A 17,517-nucleotide genomic window follows, 5' to 3' on the forward strand; every position below is an offset into this window, starting at 1 on the left:
GAGAAATTTGTAACACATTTATGTAACTGTTACTTCTTGGAAATACCTAAAAGCGTGGAACAAATTTGAAAGAGAAGAAATCATAAAATTAATAAAAATTCATTGATTAGATGATACTGGGTAGGAGATACAGTAGTTTGTACAGCTCTGATCTGCATAGGAGTTGCTGCTACATATACACAAATATTAAATAACTACTAAGAAGTCTGTTTTCAGTGACCTATTTTGAGACTTCTGGATATGGTTTTCAGAGAAGATGGTGTAAAGCACACTTGCATCTGTAGTGAATTTTTCCAGGCAGGTTTTGCTGCCTCTAACAGTTTATTTACTTTCTGGTATTTCAAACAAATACCTTCATATTCCATAAAATAAATACTGAATAAACCTTTTAAATAGTCTTTGGTTAGGGCTGGAAGAACCCACTTGCTTGTTCTGTATCAACTTGAGTAGAAAACTTTGCCTTAATTACTAGAGAAAAAGACCTTCAAATTCAGAAGAAATTATCTTTTCTATTTAAAAGACGTTGTTCTGAAGTTTAAGGTCAACATCATCACCTGAACAGAGGACAGCTACAGTGATTCCCTGCTGTTCTGAAACAGCTGCTAGGCAAAACCAGCAGGGCTCAGTGTGATTTCCCATCCATTTGGCCCTGTGCCAAACATGGTATAGGATGCTGGAAGGGTTTCTTAAGTTTGGGACATCAGTGCCTCTGTGCAGCTGCATCTGCACTAGTAATGATGAGAAGTTTTCCACAAAAGTCCTTGAAATCTCAAATGCCTGAACTTAACAAGTTTTGTGATTAGCACTGTAAGTTAAATGGTACTTAGACAGGGAGTGGTAAGACTACTTCTCAATGTATCACTTTAGTTTGTTGTAGCAGTATATATGGTTTTAGCACGAGTAATTTTGTATTCAGATCATTGAAACTTGTTAGCTATGGATAATCAAGAAATAATGTATGATTATAGACTATAACCTGGGTTTTTTTCTTTGAAGTTGAATCAAAATCATTCAATTGGAAGGTTGCATTTTTGCATAGTTTCCACATGTGTACTTGCACGTTCAGTATCTTGTAAGCTTTGTTGCACTGACAACAGCCCTTCAGGATTTAGTGGCTCAAACTATGCCAAGGAGTCAGTGCAAATCTGTGTTTGCGTTTGTATAAAACTCTCAGTGCATTTTTTTGAATGCTTTCAATAGTACTTCATGGAAAACCGTATTTTATTTTTTCCTCATGTAAAGACAATTTATTGTTCTTTGGGAAACCATCAGAGTGATATTGTACATGTATAGAGTGTGCAAAGCAGGCAAAGATGGCAGATACCCCAAATTGTTTACTGAATTTTTTTTTTTTTTTACTCTTTTTACATTAAATAAAGCTTTTATTAGAAAGGCAGATGTTTTATGGTCCTGTGGGCATTATTCTCTTTATTAAAAAGAGAATGTGTTTAACTTGAATACGGATAAAAGCATTAAAACCTCAAGATAGTTTCTTAATGAAGAGTATGCGCTACTTAAGTCTGAGGTTAACGTTCAGGTAACCTTCTCAATTTTGAAGTAATCTGTTTGAAATAGGCTTTGTGTTAAAAGCGGGGATTAAATTGCACAGACTTTGTTTTTAAATAGTTGTAGTCTCTTGAGGTTTTTTTTAGGGATTGTTATAACCTGCTGCATTCTCTATCCTACTTTAGTTGAAAGCCATTGGAGTAATGTTTTTAAATTACCTATTTGCTTTCATTAAACAAAACCTCAATTCAGACTTTGAAAAAAGTTAATTTACTAAGCAGGATTTATCCATGCAAATTCTTATTTACTGAATTAAAAAAACTGTGTAAAAATATGTTCTGACTTATCAGCTTTCTGTATTAATTGAAAGATTTTGAGGATTAAAAATTACTCAAAAAAAAAAAAAAAAAAAGCCTGGAAGGTTTAAACAATAAAATCTGTTCAGACTCAAGTTGACTGCGAATCTCTGAATTCAAAAGTCAGAGAAAAATGTTTTAAAAATCCTTGATATTACTAGTTTTTCATGTAGTAAGACTTTTTACTAATCTTAAGAAGGCATGTTTGAAAAATTAAGCATGCATTAATTAATACAGCATTTATGTTAATCTTGGGTGCCAGTCTTTTTAGGTACTGTAATGCTGTGAGCTTTTAAAGAACTGCATTATGTAAATATTTTCTGGCAAAATAAAGAAAAAAAACCCCAAAGCAAAAAATAATTTCCATTTAAGAATAATTTACATAAATTGTTTTCAGCTTAATGATATGTATTTTACTATGCAAGAATATTCTTTTGTCATTTACTGTTGTTTGTATATGTGAAATACAAATGCTTCTATGCTGGATTAAAAAATATCAGGTCTTCTTTCCTGAAGATTTCAGATGTATTTATGAAGATATTTTGTCCTGTTCAGGTGGAGAAAGTGATGCTTATCACTGAGCAAATCAGTAATTATAAAAAGAATCAAAAAAAAGCCCACGCACAAACAAAAGCCAAATAAACCAAAAGCCCTAAATAGTCTTAAGTCCTCATTCAATGCTCAGTCTGCTCATGAAACCTTTTGCTTTGAAGCCTGCTACTTAAGGGGACAGTATTACCTCAGTATCCTGTATTCTGAGTTCTTACGTTCTTTAGCAGGTCCAAAACAATTAGAGTTGTTCATTTGCTGCAAGATTAATATATCCCAAGTGGCGTTTGCTGTAAAATATAAGCAAAGATTGAACTTTTGCTTGTTCTAGCAGTAATTCTTAGGTATAAAACCTGAAAAATGCTTTAAATAGTGTATATCTTTTATATACTGACAGTGGATTTTTAGATGTGTAGAGGTGTAAAGAACAACAGGTCTGCTTTAAGCATAACAGACTTTGTCTCCTAGTATTTTAAATGTATTTTTAAGATATCATTATCCTCATCTGCATCCTGATAGCTTTTCTTTTTCTTAATTTGCAGTGACAGAAGCACAAACTTTGTTCACAGGTGGTGAAAGCTGCCACTTAGCAGTTCAGTTCCATCTTGAGTGTGCCTATACATATTTGTATTACTATGAGTATAAAAAAGCTAAACACTGTTTCAATACGGCTAAAGACATAACGAAACTGGAGATTAATCTTACAGGTAAGTTTTGCTTGTACAGTCTATGAGGATGGTTTGTTGGACCAAACTAACCTACAGTTTGTTGGGGTTTTTTTACATATCTAAGTAAAAAAGAAGTATATTTTGACAAATCTTGGCTTTTAGCAGGTGGGACTTACTTGCCTTCCAAAAATTAGCATTGCATGGAAAAGGGAAGAGAAATATGCCATCTAGTTACAATATCATCCCCTAATATGGCTGTCTGAGTAGCTGTGGTATTGCGATTCTTCCTTCTCATGTTTCATATCAAATTCTATGTCTAGTTGTCTCTGCAAAGGGACTTGTGAAATTAGTTGGTGTCATGATGAATAATTTTGGTTTTTTGTTTGGAGACACTTGCAAAGAAGTCCACATGATGATTTAATTATAAGTCTTTCACCTTTTATGCCACTAGCCTAGATCTACTCTGTGTAAATAGCATTTAAAAGTCACTTCCAGGACTGTTGTTATCACAGGAAATAAGTAGAAAAGTCAAATTTCTGATGAACAGAAATATCAAGGATTTAGTCACTATGGAGACTTTATAATTATCCTTTCATAACTCATTCTTTGGAGTCAGGCAGATCAAATTGCTGCACTTACAACTTCATTTAAAATGACATGAATAGATACGGGACTGTTTGGTCTACTTGGTCCTGCTAGGTGATCAAAATGACATAAACAGCACACCTTTTCTGTGTAAGAACTTTTGATTGCGCTGGAGTAGAAATGCAAACACCTTTGTAGAATGTTTTTCTATAGACTTAGTAGTGGAAAGCACTAAGGAACTGAAACGCTCAGCCTCCTTATGTGTTACACCACTGTAGGTCACAAGGCTAGCTGTTCCTTTATATTTAGATTGGAGCTGCAGCTACCCCTGCTTGTATCCTGAGTCGGTTAATATTTTAATTAAAAACCCCCAATCAAACAACAAAAAAAAACCACCAAAAAACCACACACCACCACCCCCACCGCCCCCACCAAGCAGAATAACTTTTGTGGAACTCCATGCTTATTTTTTCAAAGGTTTACGTTGATACACCTGTAATGAAAATCTTGTGGCATAATATTTTTGCATAACTATGAATTGATTATATTCAATGGTATCTGCTTAAAATGTAACAGTAATTTGCATGTATTCGTTTGAAGAAATTCCATACATTTTGGGTATCCTACCCTTTTTTCCTGTGTGCAACATGTACTGTACATGTGATGTGTTCGATGTGTGGCTTGTACTGCAAATGTGATGTTATAAGTTAGTTTTGTTTAAAATGAACCTAAATTTTTCTTGGTTTTTATTAAAAACATCAGTGCCTGGGATGATACTCTAGCTATAAAAATTTAATTAACTAAGAACAAGTAAAATCAAAATTGCAGGTGGTTATTCGCTGATATTCCTCAATATACAGCTGCATGTTGGATTTTTTTTTTTCCCTTTAAAGGAGATATTTAGTTTTTTGGATGAAGAAGTTCCTTAAATCTAACCTAGGAAAAAACTCTTGGGAGGGAGAGGGGGGGAAGTTTGGATGCAGTGGATATAGTTGTATTTTTGATTACTTTACCAAGAGGTTATGCTAGTCCCAGAGAGAGATTGTGGTGATATAGTCTCTTGGAAAAATGTTGTGAAACTCCTAAAAATTCTGTAATTTGTCTCCATAAATCTATTAGAATAGTTATGAAGGATGTCTAACCTGAAGGCAAATGAACTGAACTGAACATGTGGGAATTGTTGGCGTTCTAGACGGATTCATTTGACATGCATGTTTTGGCTAAATGTAAGGAATGTTACATCATCAAAAAAGACTGTGCTTTAATGTAAAAATTCAACCTCTAGCAAAGACATTTTTAAGGCTTTTGGAAGGAATTTCCTTTTTAGGAAAAGATTTTTAAGAGGTTTTTATTCTTTAATGGTTGTAAATCTTACTAGCTGAACATTTTATTATGCCATGGAAATGTATGGCATTCTTAAAGAGAGAATTCGGAACCAATATTTTCAAAAGTTATTGTAGAAGTGTGTGAATAAATTGTACTTGTTTTGGCTTGTGTGCTTTTTAAAGTCCCATTAATCCAGGTCTGTGCTGTATTCATCGTTTATTAAAAACTATCCGTATGTCCCTCACAATGAGTCACAACCATCAATAACTCCACAAAACAATTTCCAGTAAAAGAGAAGTCTGTAGTCCTTCTTGCATTTAAATTTACTAAAATAAAGGGTGGTAATCCAAAATAAATTTAAGATCAACGGATCTGGAGGATTAATAATGCTGAGCCCTGAGATCTGAGTATTGTCTGCTTATTTTTTTCATGCCCAGTAATGCATCCCTGGGAACTTTGAATATGGACCAGAAAGTAAAGTCTCTGTGTAGATTCCCTCTCTTTTGTGAGGGTATATGGTGGTATAAAGCAAGCAAATTTTTCCCTCAGCTTGAACATATGATATATATTTTCCAAATAAAAATGGTTCTGTTTTGTCCCTGTAATAGCAAGGAATTCTTTACTTAAAGAAATGGAGCGGAGGGTGTGTGTGTATCTCAGAACACAAACAAACCACTGGCAGGTAAATTTATTGGTAACCAGCACAGCTTTGCAAGTGTTTTATTCAGGTGTTTAAGCAGTAAGACATAATAGGAAGTGAATTGCAGCATGATGATTTTCAAGTGTCCTTACAATTGAGAACTGAGTGCTACTGCGTAAAATTAGCATGAACTGTTACCCGGTATCTCTCTCTCTGTGTCCGTCCCTTCTCTGCAGTGTGTCTTGCAATTTTAAGGGAATAATTTTAGAACCTTTTTTCATTTCTTCGTAAACTCTTAACACACACGGCTTTCCCATTAAAAGGGTAGTCGGCAGAACCGGAGAGATCAGTTTACTGTCTGTCTTCCTTGCTGCTCTCTTTCCACCTGCAGGAACAAAAGGGATGACTGCTATTTCAGTGCCTGTGCCAGGTGATTCTTACTGACAGTGGCCTCATCGTCAGGCCTTTGTCACATGAGCAGTCAATAATCTTTACCTCAAAGATTTTATGTCCTGCAAAATTTTCAAAATATTAATGAAGAACTTTACTTGATCTTCACTGGTTCTGCAAAAGCAACAGCATTCAGTCCTCTGTTTCCACTATTTGACTTTCACAGTTCACATTATCTGAGCATTGTATCATAGTAATAACAAGCAAGGAAATCTGCATATTTTATAGAGTAATTTTTAGCTCCATTTTGGCTCTGGTTAGGATTCTGTTATTTTTAAGTTACTGTCGTGAAAGTGTTCTATGATTTCTCTGATTGCAGCTTGCAAACAGGTTGCTAACAGAGGAAGAATAGATGTGGATTTTCTTTTCAGTTTGATATAAATGTCAGTTACTGCCTTAAAAGCCTGTAGAAGTTGTCTGAGGGCCCAGTAAAGAGAGGAATTTCACATTGTGCATTCTGAATATTGACTAATTCAGTAGACAACCCTGATGGTTTGCTGTTTCTCCTATGTTAATTTTACAGTATCTTATATGCCGTGTTATGGTAATGTCATGTCTGTGATCCTTCTTCGTAGACCAAAGTCTTCAAATGAAGATTTGAAATGTTTAAAATGATGGCCTGTAAGATATTATGGGTTTTTCATTTGCCTAAGTGTCTCCGTGTTCTCATTAACTTTTAGCAGGCAAATTGAGTGATTGTTTGTGGTTTATTGCTGGAGAATAAGTAGGGAACTGATGAAACTTGATGACAATGAGTTTTCGAGAGACAATATGGTGGGTTATGGAGAATTTACCTGAAAGTGACTTTGCAAGACCCATCTCGCTAGTTTGTATATTTGTGATATGTATTTCTTTGTATGTCATAGCTAGCAGTGAGAATGCGTGTAGTTCACTGCATAGAGATCAAGCAGAGTTAAACCACTGCTGAATTTCATGGATTAATTTTCAGTGTGTTTCTCTTTATTTTGCTTTTTTTGTGAGCAACTTTCTAGTATATGATCGGATTACTGGTTTTTAGTGTTCGTTAAGATAAACTTACATTAATTTTCTATAGGTGCTTTGGGGAAGAGAACACGATTTCAGGAAAAATACGTGGCACAGCTTATTTTGGATGTCCAAAGATCAGATGAATTCCTCCTTCCTCACAGTGAACTAAGTCCGGCTCCAACACCTCTAGAAAAATTAACAATGGTATGTACTTCAGAAGAATAGCTTTAATTTGTTAAAATGAAAATGTTCTGAAGCTTTCTTAGGTGTCTGCAAGGGAAAAGTATGTGGTGCCTAGGAGAAACTTACTTACGGTTTCTGAAAGTTTTTGGAAAAAATGTGGGGCAGTCATTTGCCTAATATTAAAGGACACTGGGTAAAACAATGTATGGCTGTCTGCAAGACAGATGTGGCCACTCAGCTAAAAGTATGTTTATACGATCTTTTACAGTTTATGTATTAATTTCTGGTGACTAAGAATGATGAATTAGGAAAACAGGTGAGAGAGATTTTCAAAATAGCCTGCAAGGCATCATAGAAATGCAGAGATTCTTAAGGACTGTCAGACATGTTTAGTAACAGTCTGAAGATAGGAAATGGGTCTAGGTGTTCCTACTGGTATGAATTGTGACTTGGCCCTGCTGATCTGAAGGGTGTGCATGGTGACTTCAATTACAAATTGCTCAACAACCACTGAATTGTTTTGGGATGGCATTTTCCTTCATGAGGAGAAGTTCTGGTCGGGATTTAAAGTTAGTTGAACTTGCTAAAGAAGCCAGAGGTGTTATGGTCCAAGATTTATTCTTGAGGTTGGAAAGCCTTTATGAAAATAGGATATGCCATGATAGACTTCCAGGTCAAGCAGAGTTTGTAAGCAAAAAAATTTGACAATACTTCTCTATTTCTAAACTGAATGCAGAAATATCTTGGGAGACTCTCCTAGCTTTTTTTGTTTGTCTCTTAGTATGTCCTTAGTGTTGTATTTGATTTGATGAAAAGAGAGTGATTGCAAGTGTGTCACAACTTGTGCTTGTGATAGAACTATGTATAGCATCCCATTTAAGCATAGTGAGAGCTTGAGGAGGCCACTTGTTGAGTGTCATACACAGTTGTAGACTTCAAATGCAGCTTACCTAGAAGTAAATTGTAGTATTCACTGTTCTCAGAGAGTCGCTAACTGGGATGCTGTATGACTTTTTTTTCTAGTTATTTGCAACTTTCTGAAGAATTTGCCTTTATAGCCTGTATCTGATAAGGACTTTAGTTTGGAATAAAATACTGAAATAATTTCAATAAAAATGGCAACGCTGTTTTCGGCTGTAGGCATAACCTGGAATGAAATACATTATCCTTGTTAATAAAATACTGTATTCATATGTCATTTTAGTGAACAGACCCAAAGCTGACAAAGCAAGTTTAGTGGAAAGTTTGAGAAAGAAAACTGGGATATTTAGAACCTTTTAAAAATTAGTTCTTCTGTTATTCACACTTTCCTGCTAAAATTTTACTGAAAATATCTTGAAAATAACACTAGAGAAAGTAAGCGTATCTACTCTTTCTGAAACATAAAAATGTGACACTAGAAAGGTATTGAGAGGTTTTAGCTACAAGGAGAGAGTTGAGTTTTGTGCAAGTCTGAGAGGCTGTGTCGTGTAATTCTGTCACCAGTTACATGGGCTGGCTGTTAAGGAAAGTTAGGCTTTCTGTTTCCACAGTCTACTTCTGGGGAAAACCAAAAAAATGAGAACCTTTTTATTTCTGCGTTTTGTGTGTGTCAGAAATTCTAGAAAATAATATTAGTAAAACCATGTGCTGATTTGAGGAAGACCTGAGGTATTTCAAGCTCAGACATTTTATTCACATTTTACATGAGTGTGCTGTCACAAATATTAGACCAGGCTTGATTAAACAGACTCCCCAGTTCATGTGTGTTGAATTACCAGTTAAAGGTTTTGGGGTTTTTTCCACTTTTTCTACTGTGTCTTTACTGATGATGTAGTATCAAAATACAATTTCATGTAATTTCTCAGTGTTAACTTTAATAGTGAGTTGTACTGTTTCTTTTGCCAGATCTGCTCTTAAATTTGTCAGCCTTGAGTGTATCTTGAAGTTTTTTTTAGCCAAAATTGAAGTTAATGCTATTCTCGATCTGCCAAAAACTATCAACAACATCATCGCATCTCTGTCTGAGTTTAGGCCAGATGCTTGATGTATCTTGTATACTTTTAAAAGGCTATTCATGGAAAATGCATAGAAACTAAGTCTGGAGAGGTGCTGAGAATCTCCACAGAATTAACATGTGCATACGGAAAGCTAAAAGGCCTGTGACCAGGCAGCCAAATTATTACAGGGAAATTTTCTTACCCTCTGCAGTGTTCTTGTTTTTCCATCTGCCATTTGCAGATAAAGGAAAAGACTCTATTTGTCTAAAGACAGGAATTGTCCTGCAGGAGTGGAAAATTTCCTAAGAGAATTATAAACTCTGCCAATATGTATAAAGGCCAAGTTGAGACTGGTCACACCTCATTTTCATCTCCCTTTTGGAGTGCTTACTTCTATGGTCTTAAAGTTCTCCCCTTGTTATTGTTCAGTAAGATAACTGAACAAGTTATTTTACAGTTAAGCAGTCAGTAATTTAGCTGCATTAAAAATACAACCAATATAGCGACATGACCGATTGTTGGACTGGTAGCTATGCTGATTTCTGGTCAAGCGCTTCCTGCTTCCCTCTGGTGCTGAGCAGTTATATTATCTCAGATGACACTAGAAGGAAGACTATTTGCATTTCAAAATAAGTATTTGAGATTGTAAATTCAAAGCTTTGCTCACAGGTCAGCTTTCTTCAGCATAACTAAATGATCTGAAAGCGCACACTTTCAGTTAAACTGATGATGTTTCCATGAAAGGAAAACCTCAGGCTTGAGGTGATACATGTTGATACGAAATGGTATGTTAAAATAGTTTGATTAGTTTTAAAAAAATCAGTGTTATTTTTATGTTTTGGGGCAATGAGGAATTTCGTTTTAAAACTGGGAATGGAAGTCATGCTTTAAAACTCTAGCTTACAGTTGTAGTACAGTTCAGTTGATCAATATTTGTAGTGAAGTTAAAGCAATTAGTGCTGTTTATACAGGCTAGATTTTAAAGATTATGTAGACCAGAAGCTGGAAATTTTTAACTAATTGCCTTATAAATTAAACTGTAGTTTATGTTACATCCAATGAAGTGGTATCATTACACTAACATAATGCTCTGTTCTAAAATAATTTTCTTCTGGAAGTGGTAGCTAATCCTTATATATGCTTGTACAGTAAGAGAAGAAGATTGTGGTATTGAATATGCCTTTAAGAGTTGGAATATCTTCATTATCCCCTTGAAATAAAAGAAAATAAACTTACATTATTCACATTCTCTGTCAAATCACAGTTTAGTTTCATTTATATAGTGATAAAATACTGTCAATGAATACAGATAACCCACTTCAAAGCATTCCTGTTCGTTTTTTGTGCTTATATGGACCCTCATCTTGACCTTGCCAATGGAAGAAATTAACCGGAAACAGTTACTACCAGGACATTCAAGGGAAATGAATAGGAAGTTTGAAAAAACTCTTATTGTTAATCCATTTTGTCTTTTTAATAGATTGTAAAAACTACTACTGGTAAATAAAAACCAGTAGTACAATAATTGGTTTAAAGACTGTGTTGTTTTTTTTTATTTTGTTTGTTTTTTTTTCTTCCACAGGAAGGAGAAATAGTATTACAGCTACCTCCTCCTTACTTGCAGCCAAATGAATCTTTTGTTGTTTCCAAACAAACACAAATTCTGTGAACATAGTAATTTACACTTTTCAGCCACAGAATGTATTAATTTCTTCTTGAAGTTAAATGACAGACAATGAACTTCAGGTAGCCTACTTGTTTGTAAAAGTTAAACTGAATACTCCTAAAATGGTTTGTTCTAGAGGAAATTTGATGGTAAGTCACAAGTACTTGTTGAGGAGCAAATTTTTTCAGAATACCCGTTCTTGCTTTTACAACAGCAAAGTATCTGGAGGCGCTAGTTCAGTGGGTTGTTTTCAGTCTGTGTTTCTTCAATTTGCAAAACGTCTTTAACAAAAAAACAAGAAAGAAGAATAGGAGGAGCGGTTACCTGTGTAAGGAATTAAACTGTACTGGCAGAAGGCATGCTTTACTTACTTGCGTTTTGCTGATGCTTGAAAAGAAATCCATACATTCCCAGACATCTGTGGTCACTAGCCTGAAAACCTGTGTGTTAGGATAGCATTTAACGTTATACAGACAGGCTAAAACAGCTTATATATAATAGAGGAAGAAATTGTCGAGAATTCTATGAGCAACAATTTGAAAAGGAAAATCCTTTTCAGCCCTTATTTATGTAGAAAGTCAATATTTGGGTAAACTTAAAGTTGCTCTGAATGCTGTTCCCCCTGTATGACAACCAGTATACTTTTAGCAAAAGTGGTTTGGATGATGATTCCTTCTACTGTCTTAGTCTGTCAGTCATCCTATCATAATCGTGGTAAATTACTTTCCATTTTGTCATTTTCTGATGTTTGTATTATCCTTTTTCGAAGAAGTCTATACTTTTTCATGTTTTGAAGGCATCGATTCCTCTGCAACTGTTCTTATCTATTTTAAAATGTTTTTTTCCTCCTCCAACAGAATTACGATTTAAATGATGATACAGTGCTTAATGAGATAAAATTAGCAGATGCTGATCAGTACCAGGTACCTGATTTGTGTGCGGAAGAGCTTGCTGTAATCCTTGGAATATGGTACGTTAGTTCATAGTTACTGAAAATACTGCATGAATCATTGTGGTAATGAAATAATGGAATGGTGGGTTGGTAGGACTTTTTTTCCTTCCTTATCATATAGTCTGGTTAAAATGCTGAACGATTCAAATTGTATGTGGATGGCATTGTCAGTTATCTCAGAGTAAATGTTAGTGTCCAGTTCAGAATTTCTGTATTTCACTAATTGCTATATTTTTCTCTTATCTTGGAAAAGCTGCTTGTTCTCTGTGCCTCAGTTCAATTGCAATTGACATTAGCTACCATATGGTGATGACACTGGTAAATTTTGAAAACATATTTCAGAGTCTGCAATGGTCAGCTTCCTGTGAGAATCAGTTGTGCCTTTCAAGCAAAACCCTACCCTGCTACTCAGTGAAGTGCAAATACTTTTATAAATTAAGAGCGTCTGTTGCTAGTTACAAGCTATAGTACAAAGTCTCCTTGGTTTTGTACCTATGTTTTTGCTTTTCCTGGCTCTCGGAAATTATATGCTACATGGGTTTTGGAAATAGCACAGAAGAGCAAAAAGCAGCTTGAGATTTGAGGATAATAAGCTGGCTGCTAATGAATATCCTTTTTTTAATAGAGAAATACTTTTTCTGTGTCGTAGTTGTCATTTAGCCGATGACAATTATCACGCAATTTGTTGTGTGTGATTTGTTTCAAAAGTATTAGTGTGTTGAAGTAAAAATCGTGACTTTGATGCAGTATTCATCATTAATACCTCTCAAAGCACTTTTCTGATCGGTGAGTTGCAAAATAATGGAATCTGCAGTACTGCTGAAGTGTCTTGCCCAAGCCAGAAGGAGGCCAGGAGCCAAACAAGTGAATCCAAGTTCCTAAGTCTCAGACCAGTGTTTCGTCTGTGGGGGCACAGAGATGTTATAAGATCTATCTTTGTGATAGGTGACAGACAGAAATAAGAGGCCAGCAAAAGGGTAGTGAGACAATTCAACAGCATAAGCTAACAGTCCAGCATTTGGCAGCAGTTCCTTTGTGCGTGCAGGACTTTTCGGAGCACATGTTGTAGTATTTGTGTCCCCACTTGCCAAAATTTTCGCTTATTTTTCCCCTTCTTGTCCCATAAAGTGCAGTGGAAGTCATTAGTGGAGAGAAGATTGTTTCCTTTCATTTGCCCATTTCTCAGACTGCAGCATTTTGAAGGGCTAGACTCCTCCTTGGCTATATAGTTGAAGTAAAATGTAAAGTTGCATGTCTGTGGTTTCGGATATGCCCTTTTACCATTTGGCCCATCCACTGTGATCAGGAATTCATGAGTGGAATATATAGTGTGGCTTTGTATTTTCTTTATTCCCCAAGTCTTAAATTTCTTTTCTTTTCAAGGACACATCTAGATCCAATTTGAGGACAAAGGAGTGGAGGGAACAGTGGGTTGACGTATGTTCTTGGCCCACTCACTTTTAATCTTTCACACTGACTCAAGTCAAGGCAAAGCCTTCCCCTTCCTGAGAAGCATTTTTATATGCGCTTCATTTTTTAACAGAGTATTGTCTTATTTTCAGATTATATTGTCCCTCTTGCCTCCATCCCTCTGAAGGAAATGTTAGTTTGCCTATTGGTCTTTCTCTTTTTTTCTCTCTCTTTTTGTTTCTCTTTTTTTTTTTTTTTTTTTTTTAAATGAAAGGGTAGAATTTGAATTTGACATTAGCTGGCTGCACAGTAGGTTTTTTGACCACAGTATGTCACTTTGAAACCGCCACTGTCGTGCTCTGAATACTGGCAAGAAACCATTTTGACTGCCAGCTCTGCGAGTACATTGTAATCCAAGTGGTGGTATGTGAGTCTGGCAGGACTCAAGGCAAGAAGCTCATTTAAGAAACTAAAAACAACCACCAACAAAACAATTCTCAGTGTCACTTCCCCATAGGGATGATAAATGCTATTCAGTGGGTGGGATAATGTTAAGAAACTGAAACTATTCCAGTCGTAGGTGGAGACAAGATTTGATATCCAGCCATGTTGCAGAAATGTTAGTAGAATGCCAGCTTTGAGAATTGTTCTTCTGAGGGGATTTAGGATACGACCCTTATGACGGAGTGGAGTTTAGGTTTGGATTGCTGTCTGTACCAGCTATTGGCATATCAATTTGCAATTATTTGCATGTGGTAAAGCATTTAGCATTTTATTTTGAGCAAAACATACTTCTCAAACCTTTGCTATAGCAAATTCCTTGCTTTTCTTTCATGCTTGAGGATTTCAGTTCTGTAAATACCTCATTTCATAACTAATAAGTTGGCTTTAGAATTCCTTTAGGTTACCAAAGCAGTTCTAACCATGCTTTGGTTTAGGTCTAGCGCCACCTTAATGGTATCTGTTATTGACTGCCATTGTCAGCAGTGGATGTTTTCTCTAATGCAAATAAACCTTTAGGGGCTGACCTGGTTTGTTGAAGAAGGGCAGGCTGCAGGTAAAGAAAAAGAGTAAGTGTAGCAAATTTTCCTGTATATGCTCCACTGTGCTTGCTAGTATTTGGTTTACAGGAAATGTCACAGAAATGCCCTTTAATTCAACTGAGATTTTTTTACCTAAATAATGTTAACTCAAAATCAGAAGCATGCTGAAATGTTTGTGAATAACAGAACAAAATGAGAAGTGTTACAACTTTCAGAAAACACTTAGTTACAGTTACATATGATGCTATGGAATTACCTGAATACATGTGATGTTTCCTGATGCAAAGTAAGTTTTGTTTCAAGTAGGTTACAATGATCAAATGGCTAAACAAAGTAGTATTACAATATCAATATAAATATTTGCATCTCCTCCTCCCCAATAACATTTTAAGAGGATATACAATTTTTTTGAAGTGTTGAAATATCTCATGCCAGCTGTCTCTACAAAATCCAAGCAACATCTCATGAAGTATGCTTAAGCCAGCTTGTAAATAACATGATGTTACTGTAAATAACATCATATCCAGATTTTGTAGTATCTGTATAGGAAGAAAGTGTCTAAAGGTGCCTTCAGATCATCTCACTGCAGAAGTAATGCAACCTAAAGGAAATATTAAAAGAAACTCCTAGGAGTGCAGAAGCGTCACGTGGCTAGGACTTTTTTGATATTTCATATGAAAATAACTAGTCATGATGATACAAAATTTATTTTATAGTGAAGTCTTAAGACTGTGGCCAAAACTTGGTATAGAGCCTTGAACCAAACTTTCAAAGGCTGATGGAAAAATGTCTTAATGTTCTAATTTAAAAATAAAATAAAAATATAACAAAACTAAAGAATGGTCCAGTGTATGATTTAAATAATGTGTTAATATAATACAGATCCCAAAATGCTGAGAATCTGAGAGGGCAGTGTGTTTCTCTTGCCACTTAGAAATAGCCCAAATTAGATTGCTGTTAGAATATTCTGACAACAGCAGCTGTGTGTCAGCATCTTGGGAAGAAAATCCCTTCTCAGCATCTTGGGATGAAAATCCCTTCTCATCACTTGGTTCACCATTCTCTAACAGGGGAAAGCTTTTAGAAATTAGATACGGCTATAGAAAATTCTAAGAAAGCAAAGAGAAACATCCGATGGCTGGTTATTTCTTAATCTTTTGCTGTCTCTCAAGGAGAAAATCAGGTCAAAATAGTGTGTTATACTGGAGGTACCTCAGCTCGATCAAAGACTATGCACCAGTCTTCAGCTGGTAAGGAAAGCACCAGGAAGCCTAACTTTTATTATACAGTAATATGTTGGATAATAATATACAGTTTACACAGTGAGCTGTAGAAGCATACTTGAAACAGCTGCATAAGCACTACATAGTCTTAGGACTAAGGGATTTCTAACAAGTGCCAAATACAAGCTTTTCAACCAATTGAGTAATTGGGAAAAAAATCCCAATATACACGTTGGCAATAGAAAGATCATGGGAAACTTAGGTAGGTGAAACAGGAAAACATTTAGCTACTTGAAGTTTGAGAATCTAGTATTAGCTGGCTGGCTGTTGTCTAGTCAATGGAGAAATCAGCACCTGCAGAGTGTGATTCATGTCACTTCAGGCACTTATTTTACAATGGATTGAAGCACTCCATTTATCTGTATTTTTTGCATGGACTCTGAAGAAAGCATAGGCAGTTAGCTAGATTAAAGACCTAAGTTTTACATGGTTAAAGTTAGGTAAGATGGATCATGTGCTTATTAAGATTATATATATATATATATATATATATATGATTGCAGCATTCTTTGAGCTTTATGGCAAGGTCATGCTATATAGCTTGTAGCAGAAGTACAAGGCAATGGCAGGTAAACAGCTGTTTTACTCTGTTTTGAGAAGAGAAAGCATTCTGTCTTCCAAGCCACTGAGATAGAAAAGATTGTGTTAAACTGACTGTGGAAGGCCAGATCTGACCCATGTTCTCTTTTGAAAGTAAAAGGTATGAAATAAAATCTTGGACAGCATTAAAGGTGATGAAGGTTTTTCTCTTAAATACTTTCTGGCACTCTGGCTCATCTTTACAAACATATCGTATAAGTGTAAACTATTACTATTTTTTCGGAACAAACTGATTACAGGTGCCAGACAGTATAGTGATCTCACCATGGTCAGTTTATGGCTGTTTAAAATCATTGCTACAAAATACATCAAAATACATTGCTGTGCACCAGTACATACAGCTGTGTGAAGAGATTCCACTGGGCTAATGAACTTCCTGTCTTGCTATTCAGAATGCTCGTGTAAAAAACATTAGTCACTTGAAATACCTTTGTGAAACTTCAAAAACGCTTGCAAAGTGGTGGATTTGTTGGGTTTGGCTCTTTTTCATTCACAAAATCAACACAGCTTGTAAAACTGCATAGAAATACAGCAAATACTCATAAAAATGCGTGTGTTGAAAGTCTGACCTATCGATTCTTCATCTGTCTCACACTAGTTAACTGTAGTTTTAAGTAGTTACCTGAGGAACTTGAATTTGCATTGGCTGGACTTACAGAGAGGTAACGTGCCAGGAAACATAAGCAAACAAAAACAGTTGTCTTCATCCATCTGACTTCATACTCTGTCTTCAAGAGTAGCTGTGAGAAGAATCCGAAGGGTGAATAATAACAGGGCAAGCATGTGTTGCTCCTTTCTCCCTAATACTTTCCCAGCCTCTAAACAGTGGTTTCCTGAGCCTAATCTGGCTTCTTTGCATGGCAGCCCTCAATGGATCTCACAAATATTTGTCATTCATTGAACCCATGTAAATTTCTTGCATCGGTAGCATCCTTTGGCAAAGGTGTCTGTCTGCGTATTTTATGTCTGCTGTCCAAAAGAAACCTCATCCAGGTAGTTTTGGTTACCAGTAGCTTCATTTGTTGACTAAACTCTCTTATTTCCTAACAATTTTGAAAACATCTGCAATGTCCCTCTTTGGTTAGTCCTAGCCTAATCAGACATTCCTTTTGTAGAATTTGTTACGTGTCTATAAGGCATAAAACATCATTATTCATCATCATAAAACAACAAGCATTCTATCTGTCTGTTTGTGAAATTTTTCTGATACTGAATTACTGCTTTTGAAATTAAAGGTCCAGAACAGAACGTGTGATTCATGGGTGGACAAAGGCTTTATGTCATGTTTTATGTAGGCTTTATGTTATTGGTTTGTATACTTTATGTAGTATGCC

The 17,517-nt window shown here is 35.6% G+C and overlaps 1 protein-coding gene across 3 annotated transcripts in view; it reads left to right on the top strand.

Annotated features, from left to right (window-relative positions):
* TTC27 (tetratricopeptide repeat domain 27) overlaps positions 1–17,517 on the top strand; it is a 138,493-nt gene that overhangs the window by 23,400 nt on the left and 97,576 nt on the right. For all 3 annotated transcript variants that reach the window (XM_075412725.1, XM_075412726.1, XM_075412727.1), the window contains 3 exons: positions 2,954–3,118; positions 7,135–7,271; positions 11,753–11,865. In XM_075412725.1, coding sequence (XP_075268840.1) covers positions 2,954–3,118; positions 7,135–7,271; positions 11,753–11,865 — 415 coding nt within the window. The remainder of the gene's footprint in view (positions 1–2,953; positions 3,119–7,134; positions 7,272–11,752; positions 11,866–17,517) is intronic.

Source organism: Opisthocomus hoazin, chromosome 2 (genome assembly GCF_030867145.1).
Source record: "Opisthocomus hoazin isolate bOpiHoa1 chromosome 2, bOpiHoa1.hap1, whole genome shotgun sequence".
NCBI classification, from domain to species: Eukaryota; Metazoa; Chordata; class Aves; order Opisthocomiformes; family Opisthocomidae; genus Opisthocomus; species Opisthocomus hoazin.